Source organism: Corvus brachyrhynchos, unplaced genomic scaffold, assembly GCF_000691975.1.
Source record: "Corvus brachyrhynchos isolate BGI_N302 unplaced genomic scaffold, ASM69197v1 scaffold172, whole genome shotgun sequence".
Lineage (NCBI taxonomy): Eukaryota > Metazoa > Chordata > Aves > Passeriformes > Corvidae > Corvus > Corvus brachyrhynchos.
In genome coordinates, this window is record NW_008236760.1 from 74,640 (window position 1) to 75,255 (window position 616).

At 51.3% G+C, this 616-nt stretch overlaps 2 protein-coding genes across 2 annotated transcripts in view; one reads left to right on the forward strand and one right to left on the reverse strand.

Moving 5' to 3' along the window:
• The window catches only part of LOC103625221 (nuclear prelamin A recognition factor-like), a 9,247-nt gene extending 9,166 nt beyond the window's left edge, over positions 1-81 (reverse strand). Inside the window, exon 1 of the mRNA XM_008644629.2 lies at positions 33-81. Coding sequence (XP_008642851.1) covers positions 33-81 — 49 coding nt within the window. The remainder of the gene's footprint in view (positions 1-32) is intronic.
• Positions 1-616, forward strand: part of LOC103625222 (E3 ubiquitin-protein ligase KCMF1) — a 77,401-nt gene that overhangs the window by 36,817 nt on the left and 39,968 nt on the right. The window lies entirely within an intron of this gene.

Below are 616 nucleotides of genomic sequence, written 5' to 3' on the forward strand. Positions count from 1 at the left end.
AGAGGAGCGTGTGTGGGGGAGGCTCCGTGGGCCGTTTCGGTCGCAGTAGTGCAGCAGGCAGCAGCCGAGGGACCGCGCCATCGCTCCACTCATCTGCAGACAACGGTGGACAAAGTGGATCTGTGGGAGCAAAGGGGGAAAGGCAGCCTGCACAGGACTCACGACTCACTTCGGCTGGCACCCCGCTGCACAGTTCACTGCCGGTTTCAGCTGTGTCTGTTGCCGTGGAGCCATTTGCCCCTCCTTTCTGCTCTTTCACCCTGCTCAGACCCTCCGCATCTGCAGAGTTCTGCCATTGCGAGTCCCACTTTTTTTTACAGCTTTCAAGGTTTCCAGCACCACCCTCCAAGTAATCATCAAATTTTTGGCAGTCTCATTCACACTAAATGCATTTGCAGAGGTAGCTTCTATACTTTATCTCTTGCACCATAGGAGCAGAGCCTTCAACAGCTGCCTGTCACATTTAATACCCCGTTTAGCTAGCAATGATGTCTAAATATTTACAATAGATCTCTCTTCCTTAGATACTTGGGATCCCATTTTTATCCTCTCAGCAGCTCACCTTTCAAACAGGTTGAATAAGTAGTAGCAGCCCGGGCTTATCACAGACTTACCG